Below are 13,604 nucleotides of genomic sequence, written 5' to 3' on the forward strand. Positions count from 1 at the left end.
AGACATCTAACGAGTGGGCCCTGAGACTCTTCTATGTTAAGAAACTGGAAAGTAAAGGAGGGACTAGTAAACAGAGGAAACTGACAAGCAGTAGCCAGTCAGATGGAAGGAAAACAAGATGAGTGTGTAATACTAGAAGCCAAACAAGAAAGTTTTTCAAGGAGAGATCAACTGCATGAAAAGTTGCCGGTCAGCCAACTAAGATGAGGAGTGTTAGATTTAGCCACACAGAGATCATTCATGACCTTAAGAGGAGCAGCCTCAGGTGAATGATGGAGATGAAGGTGTGACTGGAGTGGATTCAAGAGAGAGTGGATGGCTGGGCGCGGTGGCTCACACCTGTAATCCCGGCATTTTGGAAGGCTGAGGTGGGTGGATCACCTGAGGTCAGGAGTTCGAGATCAGCCTGGCCAACATGGTGAAACTCTGTCTCTACTAAAAATACAAAAATTATCTGGGCGTGGTGGTGTGCACCTGTAATCCCAGCTACTCAGGAGGCTGAGGCAGGAGAATCACTTGAACCCAGGAGGCAGAGGTTGCAGTGAGCCCAGATTGTGCCATTGCATTCCAGCCTGGGCGACAAGACCAAAACTCCATCTCAAAAAGAGAGAGAGAGAGAGGAGGAGGGAGAGAATGGAAAGACAGCAATTAGTGTCAGAAAGGGTAATATAAATTCCTCAAGGAGGTCTGTTCAAATAAAGATACAGAAATATAAGGCATTAGAACCCAAAATGACTTTTCCAAAAAGACTGGAGACGTAGCATGGTGGATGTTAATGGAAAACATCCAGTTGAGATGGATAAATTAACGACACAGGAGCTCAAGGGGAGAACTGCTGGAACAATGCTGTGGTGCAGAAGTGAAGGAATGGGATGGTCCTCAGGGAGGGTCCTGGCTTCAGTCCCCAAGTCCCTAAGTTGACAGGATGACTTTGGCTAAAAATACAGAACTTCACTGGTGGTAGAGAGAAGGTGGAGTTAATGAGGGAGGACTTCATGGATTAGAAGAAAGGATTCCTCCACATATAAGGGAGTGTGGGCAAAGACCCAGAGGGATGAGTGAGGAGCTGGGAAGGGACCACGTCTGTGGGAAGGGGGAACCATATGGAGAACCAAAGCTGGAAAGCTGGAGGTGGAGAAAGATTCTGGAAGTTACCATGGAAAGTTTCTGTTGGTCCCAAGTTCCTAAGCAGTTGGTTGTGAGTACATAGGTGGGTGAAAAAGTGGTCAAAGCTGCTGCTGATATCTGTGCAGCAGGTGCTCTTTGAACACTGTACCAGCAGGAGAGATCACAGAGAAAGCTCTAAATGCACAGAGCCTGGGCAAGAGCATGAGGCTGGAGATGGAGAAACAGGGCAGGGGTGGCATCCTAGTGCTCAGTGAGGTGAGGGACCAGGGAGGTTATATCAGTGGGATGAGAGGATTGGGAAGCAGGAAGACAAAGAAGCTGCCCTGAGAAGATGGAAGGGACATAGATTTTGTATAGCTATTATCCCTCAGGAGCTGGCACCTCTGCATTCCCCTTCTGACCTACCACAGAGGAGCCAAGAGCTGGGAAAAGGGCAGGAAGTACTGTGACTTCTTTATGACATGTTTTGAGGAACAGTGGGATGCCCCTGGTTCCTAAGGAAACCCAGGATCACTCACCATCTCATCACTAGGAGGAGGTGATGGCAGGACTTGTTTCCTCTGACAGGACCCCAGCATTTAGCACAATGTGTCCACTGCTTGGATACAGAAAAGCCAGGATAGAAAGAAGCATGGATGTGTCCCTGCTCTGAATGCTGATTCTGTGCCTAAGGGATGGGGGCCCAGCCCATATATGGGCCCAGGGCAGAGAAGCACAAGGTCCAAGCCTGCTGAACCAACATTCAAAAGGTGTTTTTCTAAAGCATCCCCAAAGATCAAAGGAGGTCTTGTGACAGGCACATCCTCCCTCCCTGGTGGGAGAAGCGCAGGCAGCCAGACAGCTAGAATAGAGGGAGGCCCAGAATGAAGGGAATGGACTCAGGAGGGTCACAGCAGCATCAGGTAGGAAGCCAGGGGTTAGCATGCACACATCCTGGTTTAGGGTGGAGCAGGTCCCTCCCATGGTTCCCTACAGGCTCCCACCTGCCTGAGGCCAGCATGGGCTCATGCTGCTAACCGAAGTCCCATGACATAGAACTGGGGGCAAAGATGAGCTGGAACTGATACCTTCAAGATTCTGAGTTCTCAGCAAAGTCGAGAGCTAAGCAAAGTCAGGGTCAGAGCCTATGATTCATGCAGGATGCTGATGGCGGATGAAGCTTTGCTTCATCCCATAACCCCAGCACAACCCCACCTTCTATCTTCCCCAGGGTGAAGAGAGGCAAGAAGCAAAATTCACACGTAGAGTACAAACTCAAGAATTTACTACTTCGGGCCAGGCACAGTGGCTCGCACCTGTAATCCCAGCACTTTGGGAGGCCGAGGCGGGTGGATCACTTGAGGTCAGAAGTTCAAGACCAACCTGGCCAATGTGGTGAAACCCCCGTTTCTACTAAAAATACAAAAATTAGCTGGGCATGATAGTGTGCGCCTGTAATCCCAGCTACCCAGGAGGTTGCAGGAGGAAAATCACTTGAATCCAGGAGGCAGAGGTTACAGTGCCCCGAGATCAAGATCATGCCACTGCACTCCAGCCTGGGTCATGGAGGCAGACTCTGTCTCAAAAAAGAAAAAAAAATTACTACTTCAGATTTGGTGGTACATGCTAGGAATACATCAGTGCTTGCCTGAGGTCTTTGGTGAATGGTGAATGGCCCTGACATTCTAGAGCTCTTCTCTTGGGCTTTCCAGAGGGGCACTTCAGAATTGGCTAGAGGGAATTTCAGGAAACCGACCACCAGCAGTGGGAGGAGGGTGGCTTCTCCACACATCACTTTTGTTCAACGCTGAGTTGTTGAAGGAAGGGACCGTGGCTGCTTCACTTCTGTACCTGCTCACTGCAGCCCAGGCAGGGAGGGCAAGGAACACAGGGTGAACACAGGAATAGACTCCACAGAGACACTGCTTCCTGCACCATGTGGGAAATGACTGGGCCTCTGCTGCTTAACCAGCCAACCAGGGCCGAATGCTCTGTCTGGCCTCTGGAGCCCATGGTCTAGGCCAGGCCTGCCACAGATGGAAGGGCCAGAATAGCCCCTGTGTCCACTGCAGGGACAGAAGAGAAGAAAGGACTTTCTTGAGCTCAGGTGGGAATATGAGAGGTAAGCACAATGCAGGCATGTAAAGTGCTTGGGGACACAAAGGACCAGATGCCTCACAGGGCTGACCAGTCTTACTGAGGTCTGTGCATTCTCATGCCTGGAGACAGTGAGGCCAGGACCCTGGGAAAGCATGGGGAGGGAGAGGGGGGCCTGGGAAGGGGCCAGTGAGATCGGTTTCCAGAAGGAGGGGTGGTTGCTGCCAACTGCCCCCCTTTCCTGCCTTGTCCCTCTCCTCCACTATAAACACTCAGCTAGTGGCTAGGCAAGTAGCATATTAGGGGATTTCCAGAATGTGTCACTTCCAAGGTCAGGTCTACTACAGAGGCCACAGGGCCAGGTCCCTGGGCAGGCAGACTGACCCATGGGAATTCAGACGGCGGGAAGGGAAGCCCTCCTTGCGGTAAATAGTGCTAGCAGCTGGAGTATGTCAGGGGAGGTGGAAGATACACTAAGGGGCCAGGGAAGAATCACAAACACACAGTCAAAGACACATGGACACAGACATCTCACCACACAGGTACATACAGAAAAAGACACAAGTCAACTGTGCCACTCAGAAACTGGTTCAGCGTAAGGACAAACATGTCAAGGAAGACAAACTCACATGGACTCATGAACGCCCTGCGTCAGACATGCCTGAGCAGACACGGGCACAAACACATATGCAGACACAAAGACAGGTTTGCACACAGAACACATCTCACAGATCCACAGGCACAAATGCAGTCCAAATCCATCCTGCAAAGCCCGTCTCCTCCGTATATCCTCTAGGCTACCTCACACCAGGCTCATCTCTCCCTTAAACTCTGGTTTGTCATTTCTGTCCCATTGCTTGTCCTTTAATAGGATAGTTTTGGATTCACGTGCATACCCCTGGTCTCAACAATGTGGCTGTGTGCTCTTAAAGAATGTCAGGGTCAGAAAGAGAGTCCACTGCCCTCTTCAGCAGCCTCATCCTTCGCCTACACACCCATCACCCCAAGGGCCCCCTATTTACTGCTGGTGCCATCCTTGAAGGGTGCTGACTCTCAGACTCTTTGACATAGCAAACACAAGGGAAGAACCACTTCCCTTGTAGACCAGGTAGACACACTTAGTCCAGGTTATCCTCGGGAAACCGTGAAGAACCAGGTCCCGGTTCCTCAGTTAGAAAACCCTTACACAAGACATGATCTCATATGTAGCCCTAGCCTAAACTTCATGTTAACCACAATCTCAACCTTATTGACCATAGCTCTAAACCCAACTCCAACCCCATTCCCAAAGAAAACTCTAAACTATAGTTTTTCAAGTAAGACTCTGGGAATAACTGTACCCAGACAGAAAATGCTGGTGGGTGTGATCCAAAAATGTTTACATGGCCAAATAAGTTTGAGATAGAAAACTGATCTGCCCTCTCCCCAGGAGCTGAATGCCTCCCTCCCCTAGTTGGATCATAGTTGCAGGGGCCACTCTGTACCCCTCAACTGTAGAGGTCCTAGAAAACAGCCAACAACTTGTCATCTATATCAGATCAATACCACACATTATGCAGAAGCCTAAGTCCCTCTCCAGACTAGCTTGAAAGCTTACAACCAGGCTGGGTGCAGTGACTCGCACCTATAATCCCAGTACTTTGGAAGGCTGAGGTGGGCAGATCGCTTTGAGCTCCAGATTCGAGACCAGCCTGGGCAATATGGTGAAACCCCCTTTCTACAAAAGATGTACAAAAATAAAATAAAATAAAATAGCTGGGCGTGGTGGCTCACATCAAAAGTCCCAGCTACTTAGGAGGCTGAGGCTGGAGAATAGCTTGAGTCTGGGAAGCGGAGGTTGCTGTGAACTGAGACTGCACCACTGCACTCCAGCCTGGGTGACAGAGTGAGACCCTGTCTCAACAAAACAAAACAAAGTAAAACAAAACAAACAAAAAAGGAGAGAGAGAGAGCTTAAAAGCAACCTCCACTGTAATCCCAGCACTTTGGGAGGCCGAGACGGGCGGATCACAAGGTCAGGAGATCGAGACCATCCTGGCGAACACAGTCTCTACTAAAAATACAAAAATCTAGCCAGGCGAGGTGGCGGGCGCCTGTAGTCCCAGCTACTTGGTAGGCTGAGGCAGGAGAATGGCGGGAACCCAGGAGGCGGAGCTTGCAGTGAGCTGAGATCTGGCCACTGCACTCCAGCCTGGGCGACAGAGCAAGACTCCGCCTCAAAAAAAAAAAAAAAGCAACCTCCAACACAAAATTTATCTCTTTGGATTAAGATCATTTAGGATTTAGGTTAAGATCTCCTCACTCTTAATCCAAATCCTAAATGCAAACAGTTCTCTACTCCAACCCTAACACAATCCTCATCTAAGACACACCTATTTCTATCAACAGGAACCACAAACCCAATTCCAAACCCTACTTTAACATCACCATGATTCCAGCCCTATCCAATTTGGAACCACAACATCAATGCTGTTCTAAGCATAATACTAACTCTAACCCTAACCCTTGGTAGAGCTACACATTGATGAATGCATGCAACTACACTAGACACACACATTTTGAACACTTATGATTCCCAGAAACTGAGAAGCTCCTTCAGTAACAGCTGCACAGTCCACAGGGCATCTTATTTCCAGAGGGGTCAATGCTCCACTGGGAACCCAGGAGCAGCAACGCACCCAGATCCTTTGACCCTTGTTGGATATACAGGCCCATGGGCCCCAGCCCACCCCAATCCTATTCCAGGACTTGCCTAGCCCTTGAGCTGAAATTCCCGCCATACCCCTCCCTGGCTCTTGCCTGCCAAGCTGGGAGCATCTGCTGCCCTGGAAACCCCACGAGGCAAGAGCAAACGGGCCTGAGACTGAAGGGAATGTGGCCCTTTCCAATTAGGGGATTTCCAGACTCTTGCAACACCCACACCTAGGATGTCTACTCCAGGTGCCTGTCCTAGAGAGGTAGTGGGCCTGCTGAGGTAGGTGTGAATAAGCACAGTTCCTCTCCCGCTCCCAGGATCTCAGTCTGGTGATAGAGTGTGTTAGAGCTGAATTCATCATCACAGGTAGGGCTGAAGTCAGCCATGTGTACCTCCCTTATCCTTCACCCCAGGTGCCAGTGAAGCATTCCTCTGCACCTAGGCCACCCCAGAGGTTGTCACACAGTACCCAAGTTCTCTCAGGAGCTCACCAAGCCAATATCTTCACCCAGAGGACTGGAACTGTAGGTGGAGACCCATATCGTGGATGTGCTGCCATGTGAGTCTTTGTGTCCCCTTCCCCAGGCTCTGCATCCAGCCTGGTCTGAGGACTGAGAGGAGCTTGGGTCAAAGCTGCAGGCTCCAAACCCCCCAAACCCAGCTTAGAGTTCAAGTGGGGCTGTGGGGTACAATGAGCCCAGACCAGCAGCTGAGGGCAGAGGAATGGCTCGGAAGACTTGGGGTCCCAGAAAAGGGTAATGGCTGTCTCATCATCCGAGCTCCTCACTCTCTTCTACTCTGCTTCAGTGCCTCCCTCTCACCATCCCCGTTACCAGGTCCACTCACAGACTGGAGGCAGGGTAGGGGCTCGCTATCCCATCCTCATTCTCAGGGCAGCTGTTTTCTGCCCTGGATTTTGTTCAGCCAGGTTTCCACCTCCAGAAAAGCCCCTACTTCTTCCTTCATTTCCCTTAGGGCCCCTAACCTTGATTCTAAGCTCCAGGACCAAGCAGACAGACCTCAGTATCTCCAGGATGGAACATCTCCCTGAAACTGCCCTACCACTGCGGGCTCAAGTTCACAGGTAGGGGCTTAGGGTTGTTGCCTAATAAACCTAGATTCCTGCATCTAGGAAGACCAGGCAGAGCTGGAACCTAGGGGGCTATGCACACCATCTGACACAACAAGAAGCTTCTTTGATGGCACGAATAAGGGTAAGGGAGACAGGCAGGTATCTTGGAGAAAGAGCAAGCCTGAGCTTTTAGGAAATAAAAAGGTACAGCCCCCTCCTCTTCCCTGCCATCTCCCCTTTTTTTCTACAATCTGTGCCAGGCCAGAAGGTCTCCTCCTCCAGGGGAGGTAGGGGGCATCACTCCAGCTTTCCTTTCCCCAGACCAACTTTGTTCCCTTTCACTGGTTCTGTGTCAATCTAGAGTGTGAGATGGGGAGTAGAATAGGCCCAAGTGGCTCTCCCAACCCCACCCCACCAAATGCTTAGAATTACCTGCAGAACTTGGTAAAAATACACATTCTTTGGCTCTATTCTGAGATTCTATTTAAGGAGGTCTGGCGTGTTGCTTCTAATTCTGTGTTTTTAACAAGTTGCCCAGGTGATTCTGAAGTGCAGCCAAGTTTGGAAGCAAACTAATACAATATGACTTCGGAATTAGCTACATGCCCACCTCTCAAGCCCATGCTATTCTATCTGTCTGAGAATTCTTCAGAGATAGGCTGCTCACTTTCTTAGTCACTTCCATGTAGGCAGGTGGGGAAACCAGGGAGCTGGGAATTTAAAACTTTCTGGTGCCAGGATCTGCCACTAGACCAGGTAAAAGATCCAAGAAATCTTACCTCCTTGTTTTTGCCTTGTCTTGTTCCAGGAACACCAGCTTCTTGCCAACAGAGTCACTCCTTGCCCTGCTTAAGGTCTCAGCCTTAAGGTCTCTTGAGTCTGAAAACCTCAGACTCAAGAGCTCAATTATCTCTCCTCTAGGCCACCAAATTCCAGCCTCTCTACTCTGTGGACCTTGGAATGAAACACCACCTCTTTATCCCCCTCCCAACAGTACCTCCATCTTCAACCCCATGCCCTCTGCATCCCATCCTTCCCCAAAAGCAACCCAATATTTCTGTCTCTGGCCATCACTGTCCTGACTACATCTCTCCCGACACTCATCTCCTCCTCTTCCTATGGTTTCCCTATCCTGTCATAAGCCATCCTTCAAAAAACAAGATGTAAGGAGCTTGCTGCTGGGTTTAGCACTCTGGAAACCAGATGGATTCTCCAGCTCTGACGTGAGGATTACAACTCTAAGGTCCAAATCCAGTTTTAAACATAGATTCTAAGTTATGACCCAATAATCCTCACATATCATATACCACAATAAACTCCAAATGGATAAAAGATTTTAAAATGTCAAAAATTAAACTACAGAAACAACATCATACAAAATGGCAGAGTAAGAAGTTACAGGGGTTGGTCCCTCCACAAAAGCAACCATTGAGGTGGAAAGAGCAATTGGAATTGACTCTTTCAGAAGTCTAGAGCCTGATTGGACACATATAACAAACGGGGGAGGGTGGTGCTTGATGAAGGGAGAGGTTGCTGCTCTTTCAGAAGAGAGCATAATGCATGCACTAGCTACCAACCAACAGAGTGGGGATAGCAGCCCACATTCCCGAAGTGGCTGGGTGGTCACCGAGTGGACAGGGGGAACCCTGTCCTCCAAAAATGAGGGGTTTTGCATTTGGGTTTGTCTTCTGGTTCCCTAAGGGACAGGCTTGCTTGGTTTCAGCCCTCTTGGGCTGCAGCATCTTACCGAGCCACATATATCAGAAGATTTAAAGGGATAGAATCTTTTTACGGAAAAGGAAGAGAACCCTTTGCCAGGTCATAAACAGAAATTTCAGTAACCCCACAAAACAAAGAATACACACTTTGCAAAAAGTGGTTTGAAAAACTCACCACAAATTGATGGCACAGTTCTCAACAAGTATATATCAGCAACCCCTAAGGAGTGAAAAAATTGAATTTCCAGAGATACCACACTGTAATACTCAGAATGCCCAGTTATCAACAAAAAATTACTAATACAAAGAAACAGGAAAGTATGGCCCATTCACAGGAAGAAAGGAATTTGACAGAGACTATCCCTAAGGAAGCCCAGATACTGGACATAGAATATGAAGACTTTAACTGTCTTACTGTAAATGCTCAATAAATATTGATGATGGGAGGCTTGATGATAAGGGTGAGTGGCTGAAATCTCAAATACTGTTTTGTTGCTTGTTTTATTATGACCTCCAATTAAATTGGGAAATAATGGCCCTTTTGGAAAAAAAAAAAAAAAAAACTGTCTTAGATGTGCTCAAAGAGCTGAAGGAAACCATGGGCAAAGAGTTAAGGGAAATCTGAAAAATGGTGTATGAACAAAATGAACCTATCAATAAAGAGATAGAAATTAGTAAAAAGAAAAAAGGACTCAAGCAGAAATTCTGGAGGCAAAAATACAATAACTGAAATGTACAATTCACTAGGGGCAATCAACAACAGATTTAAGCAGGAAAAAAAAAAAGGATCAGTATTCTTGATGATAAGACAATTACAATTATCAAGTATGAGAAGAAAACTAAACAAGCCTCAGGGATACCATCAAATGTACCTCATCAAAGGAGTCTCAGGAGGAGAACAGAAAGAACAGGGCGTTAAAAAAGTTGAAGAAATAATGACAAAACATCTGAAATCTGATGAAAAGCATGAATATACCTACCCAAGAAGTTCACAAACTCTAAGAAGGATAAACTCAGAGATCCACACCAAGACAAATTATAGTCAAATTGTTGAAACCCAAAGACAAAGGGATGATTTTAAAAGCAGCAAGAGAGAAGTAACTCATTATGTACAAGAGATTCTCAATAAGATTACCAGCTGATTTCAGAAACCATGGAAGGCCAAAAGACAATGGGGGATATATTTAAAGACTTAAGACAGCCGGGCGTGGTGGCTCAAGCCTGTAATCCCAGCACTTTGGGAGGCCGAGACGGGTGGATCACGAGGTCAGGAAATCGAGACTATCCTGGCTAATATGGTGAAACCCTGTCTCTACTAAAAAATACAAAAAACTAGCCGGGCGAGGTAGCGGCACCTGTAGTCCCAGCTACTCGGGAGGCTGAGGCAGGAGAATGGCGTGAACCCGGGAGGCGGAGCTTGCAATGAGCTGAGATCCGGCCACTGCACTCCAGCCCAGGCGACAGAGCGAGACTCCGTCTCAAAAAAAAAAAAAAAAGAAAGACTTAAGACAAAAAAAAAAAAAAGTCAAACAAGAATTCTATATAGCCAGCAAAACTATCCTGCAAGAATTAAGGAGAAATAAGACATTTCCAGATAAACAAAACTTAGGAAGTTCATTAATAATAGACCTGCCCACAAGAAAAGCTAAAGGGAGAAAGAAAAAACACAAAAACAAAGAAAGAAATGCTAAAGGGACACCTTCAGAATGAAACAAAAGGATAAAAAATAATAACTCACAGCCACACAAAGAAACAAAGATCTCTGATAAACATAACCACATAGCAGGCCGGACGCAGTGGCTCACGCCTGTAATCCCAGCACTTTGAGAGGCCAAGGTGAGCGGATCACTTGAGGTCAGGAGTTTGAGACCAACCTGGCCAACATGGTGAAATCCCATGTCTACAAAAAACAGAAAAATTAGCTGGATGTGGTGGCAGGTGCCCATAATCCCAGCTACTCAGGAGGCTGAGGCAGGAGAATGGCTTGAACCCGGAGGGTGGCGGTTGCAGTGAGCCAAGATCACACCACTGCACTCCAGCCTGGGCAAAAAAGTGAGACTGTGTCTCAAAAAACAAAAAACAAAACAAACAAACAAACAAACAAAAAGTAACAACACAGCCAGGTGTGGTGGTTCACACTTGTAATCCCATTACTTTGGGAGGCCAAGGTGGGTGGATCACTTGAGGTCAGGTGTTTGAGACTAGCCTGGGCAACATAGTGAGACCTTGTGTCTACAAAAAATACAAAAATTAGCCAGGCATGGTGGCCCACTACTCAGGAGGCGAGGTGGAAAGATCACTTTAGCCCAAGAGGTTGAGGCTGCTGTGAGCTGAGATTGTGCTACCGCACTCTAGCCTGGGTGACAAAGCCAGACCCTGTGTCAAAAAAAAAAAAGATAAAAGCTAGTATTGTATTTTTAGTTTGTAGCTCCATTTTTTTCTATATAATTTAAAAGGCAAATGCATTAAACAATAATTATAAATCTATGTCAATGGGAACACAATGTATAAAGATATGTGACAATAACAATATAAAGAAGAAGGGACTAAAATGTATAGGAGCAAAGTGTTTATACACTATTGAAACTAAGTTAGTATTATTCAAACTAGGTTGTTATCAGTTTAGAATGTTAATTATAATCACCAAGGTATCCATTAGGAAAATAACTACAAAATATATAGAAGAGGAAAGCAAAGGGGAATCAAAATGGTTATGCTACAGACCAGGTGCAGTCGCTCATACCTATAATTCCAGCACTTTGGGAGGCCAAGGCAGGAGGATCGCTTGAGCCCAGGAGTTCAAGACCAGACTGGGCAACATAGCAAGACCTCATCTATGGAAAAAACAAAAATTAAAAATTAAAACAGTAGCCGGACGTGGTGGCATGTGCCTGTGGTCCCAGCTCCTCAAGAGGCTAAGGCAGGCAGATCGTTTGAGCCCAGGAGTTCGAGACTAGCCTGGGCTACACATGGTGAAACCTCGTCTCTACAAAAAGTAGAAAAATCAGCCAGGCGCGGTGGTGCTTGCCTGTAGTCCCAGCTCCTGGGGAGGTTGAGGTGGGAGGATCACGAGCCCAGGAGGCGGAGATTTCAGTGAGCCAAGATCACACCATTGCACTCCAGCCTGGGTGACAGAGTTAGACCCTGTCTCAAAAAAAAAAGAACTCTTACAATTTAATAATCAGATTTGCTGGAAGGAGGGGAAGGGTATGGATCCTGGAGCGTAGTGAGGAGACAGTCCTGGTGTACCAGGAGAGAGGTGGTGAGGCCTGCATGAAAGCAGTAGCTGGGAATAGAAGGAAGGCTCAGGCCCGACATATTCAACTGATGAGGACATAAAATTTGGCAACTGAGGACAGTCCATTTAGTTTGAGATAAGTGGGGCTGAGTGCCAGCGGATCCAGCTTTCAGGAAGGAAAAGGAGTGGGGATAAGAGAAGGGAAGTGAAAGTGTCTGGCTACATAAATAGCAGGCCAATCCCAGCCCACGCACAGACCCCCTACTTGCAGCTGCCCACCTCACCCTCAGCTCTGGCCTCTTACTCACCCTTTACCACAGACATGGCTCAGTCACTGGCTCTGAGCCTCCTTATCCTGGTTCTGGCCTTTGGCATCCCCGGGACCCAAGGTACCAAGGCAGGGAGGGGCCTTGGATGGGGCTAAGGGGACGAAGAGGCCAGGGTAGGAACTTGCAAGCAGCCCCTGGCTCCCTGTGAATCCCACCCTGCAGGCAGTGATGGAGGGGCTCAGGACTGTTGCCTCAAGTACAGCCAAAGGAAGATTCCCGCCAAGGTTGTCCGCGGCTACCGGAAGCAGGAACCAAGCTTAGGCTGCTCCATCCCAGCTATCCTGTGAGTGGACACAAAGGGGTGGGTACAGGCTGGTGACGGGGTGGGGAGGGCATGGTGGGCAAGACTTAGAAGGCTTACTAGACCCCCCACCCGCAGGTTCTTACCCCGAAAGCGCTCTCAGGCAGAGCTGTGTGCAGACCCAAAGGAGCTCTGGGTGCAGCAGCTGATGCAGCATCTGGACAAGACACCAGCCCCACGGAAACCAGCCCAGGGCTGCAGGAAGGACAGGGGGGTCCCCAAGAATGGCAAAAAGGGAAAGGGCTGCAAGAGGTGAGGAATCTGAAGGGACGTGGGTAAAGGGGAGCCTCAGTCAGCCCCTCACACCCCTCTTCTGCCCTCACAGGACTGAGCAGTCACAGACCCCTAAAGGGCCATAGCCCAGTGAGCAGCCTGGAGCCCTGGAGACCCCACCAGCCTCACCAGGGCTTGAAGCCTGAACCCAAAAGGCAAGAAGGAGGCTATGCTCAGGGGCCCTGGAGCAGTCACCCCATGCTGGCATTACCACACTCTTTCTCCTGCTTTAACCACTCCATCTGCATTCCCAGCTCTATCCTGCATGGCTGAGCTGCCCACACCAGGCCAGGCCCAGAGAGGCCGAGGAGGGAGAATCTCCCAGGGAGCATGAGAGGAGGCAGCAGGACTGTCCCCTCGAAGGAGAATCACCAGGACCCTGGACCTGATACTGCTCCCCAGTGTACCCCATCTCTTCCTTGTAAATATGACTTATACCTAACTGAATAAAAAGCTGTTCCGGCCTCCCACCCAAGTACCTGTTCCCATGTGTTTATGTCCACTGGGATGCCAAAGCCCCTACAGGGTGGGGTCACACACTCTGAGTTGAAAGCTCAGGCTGACAAATGCTATATTCCCATCTACCCCAAGAGTTTCCTTGCCTCTCAGGTGCCCACACCCCTAGGCAGTTAAAGGGAGGTTGATGGACAGGGTAGGACCCGGTCTTCTGAGGAATTCTGCCAATGGAGAGATGGTGGACATGGAGCACACATCCCCCACAGCTCTGCAGGCCTCTGAGACCCTGAATCTGTTCAGCACTAACTCCAGGAGTGA

At 48.5% G+C, this 13,604-nt stretch overlaps 1 protein-coding gene across 2 annotated transcripts; it reads left to right on the forward strand.

The window, feature by feature from the left end:
- The first annotated feature begins 12,177 nt into the window (after positions 1-12,177).
- CCL21 (C-C motif chemokine ligand 21) lies at positions 12,178-13,305 on the forward strand. 2 transcript variants are annotated; one of them, XR_750390.2, is made up of 5 exons: positions 12,178-12,316; positions 12,419-12,539; positions 12,636-12,809; positions 12,883-12,985; positions 13,085-13,305. XR_750390.2 is itself a non-coding variant. In XM_010385805.2 (4 exons), the coding sequence occupies exons 1-4, from the start codon at positions 12,250-12,252 to the stop codon at positions 12,914-12,916; spliced, it is 396 nt and encodes a 131-aa protein (XP_010384107.1). In that variant the 5' UTR covers positions 12,178-12,249; the 3' UTR covers positions 12,917-13,305. The 2 variants fall into 2 exon arrangements, 1 of the variants encoding a protein (XP_010384107.1); XM_010385805.2 differs by having other exon boundaries at positions 12,883-13,305.
- Positions 13,306-13,604: the final 299 nt, after the last annotated feature.

This window comes from Rhinopithecus roxellana, chromosome 16 (genome assembly GCF_007565055.1).
Source record: "Rhinopithecus roxellana isolate Shanxi Qingling chromosome 16, ASM756505v1, whole genome shotgun sequence".
NCBI lineage: Eukaryota > Metazoa > Chordata > Mammalia > Primates > Cercopithecidae > Rhinopithecus > Rhinopithecus roxellana.